Genomic DNA, 622 nt, shown 5'->3' on the forward strand with positions numbered 1-622 from the left:
ACACTTTATTAATGGGAGCCTAGAGGATACAATAAAGATTAAGATTAGATTAGATTAAAGATTAAATAAAATAATGAACAATAATGATTATGATGATAAAAGGTGACTCATTGAAAAAAAAAAGGTTACTCACAGCAAGTAGAATCAGGAAGAAGGTGCTCTTCGTCATTCTGCTGCGCTCCTGTTTGCAAGCACTCTCCAAATGTCAGATCGGCACCTGTGGCAATTACCTTAACTGGGATTACATGTAAAGCGAGGCAGCATTACACACCTTTTGTGTACTTTTTCCGCATCTATGAGGATGTGCGTGTGTTTATGTGTGTGTGTAAACAGTGCCTATGAATGCAATGAGCCATCAGTACGAAAACCCTTCAGGGCAGCAGCCTGGGAGTGGCTAAAGCTATACATAGCGAACAGCGAGTGAGGTTTCACTTCTTTTTCCCTTCAGCTAAAAGTGGACAAACAGGCTGCTCAGCTTGCCATCTGCCAAGTGAAAAAGGAGCACTTTTGGCAGTAAGCCTGTTTAATGTATGTGCAGTTCAAACATTCAACCCTGCTGCATATATGCAACTGACATAACCACCACCAGTCTGTTTCAGGCCTGGGCTTGTATTTACTAATA

At 41.2% G+C, this 622-nt stretch overlaps 1 protein-coding gene across 1 annotated transcript in view; it reads right to left on the reverse strand.

Annotated features, from left to right (window-relative positions):
- LOC107565965 (cadherin-like protein 26) overlaps window positions 1–239 on the reverse strand; it is a 23,232-nt gene extending 22,993 nt beyond the window's left edge. Inside the window, exon 1 of the mRNA XM_016251312.1 lies at window positions 134–239. Within this exon, the coding sequence (XP_016106798.1) occupies window positions 134–169 (36 nt within the window). The 5' untranslated portion in view covers window positions 170–239. The remainder of the gene's footprint in view (window positions 1–133) is intronic.
- Between the last annotated feature and the right edge of the window lie 383 nt (window positions 240–622).

This window comes from Sinocyclocheilus grahami, unplaced genomic scaffold (genome assembly GCF_001515645.1).
Source record: "Sinocyclocheilus grahami isolate Dianchi unplaced genomic scaffold, SAMN03320097.WGS_v1.1 scaffold1037.1, whole genome shotgun sequence".
Taxonomy (NCBI): domain Eukaryota; kingdom Metazoa; phylum Chordata; class Actinopteri; order Cypriniformes; family Cyprinidae; genus Sinocyclocheilus; species Sinocyclocheilus grahami.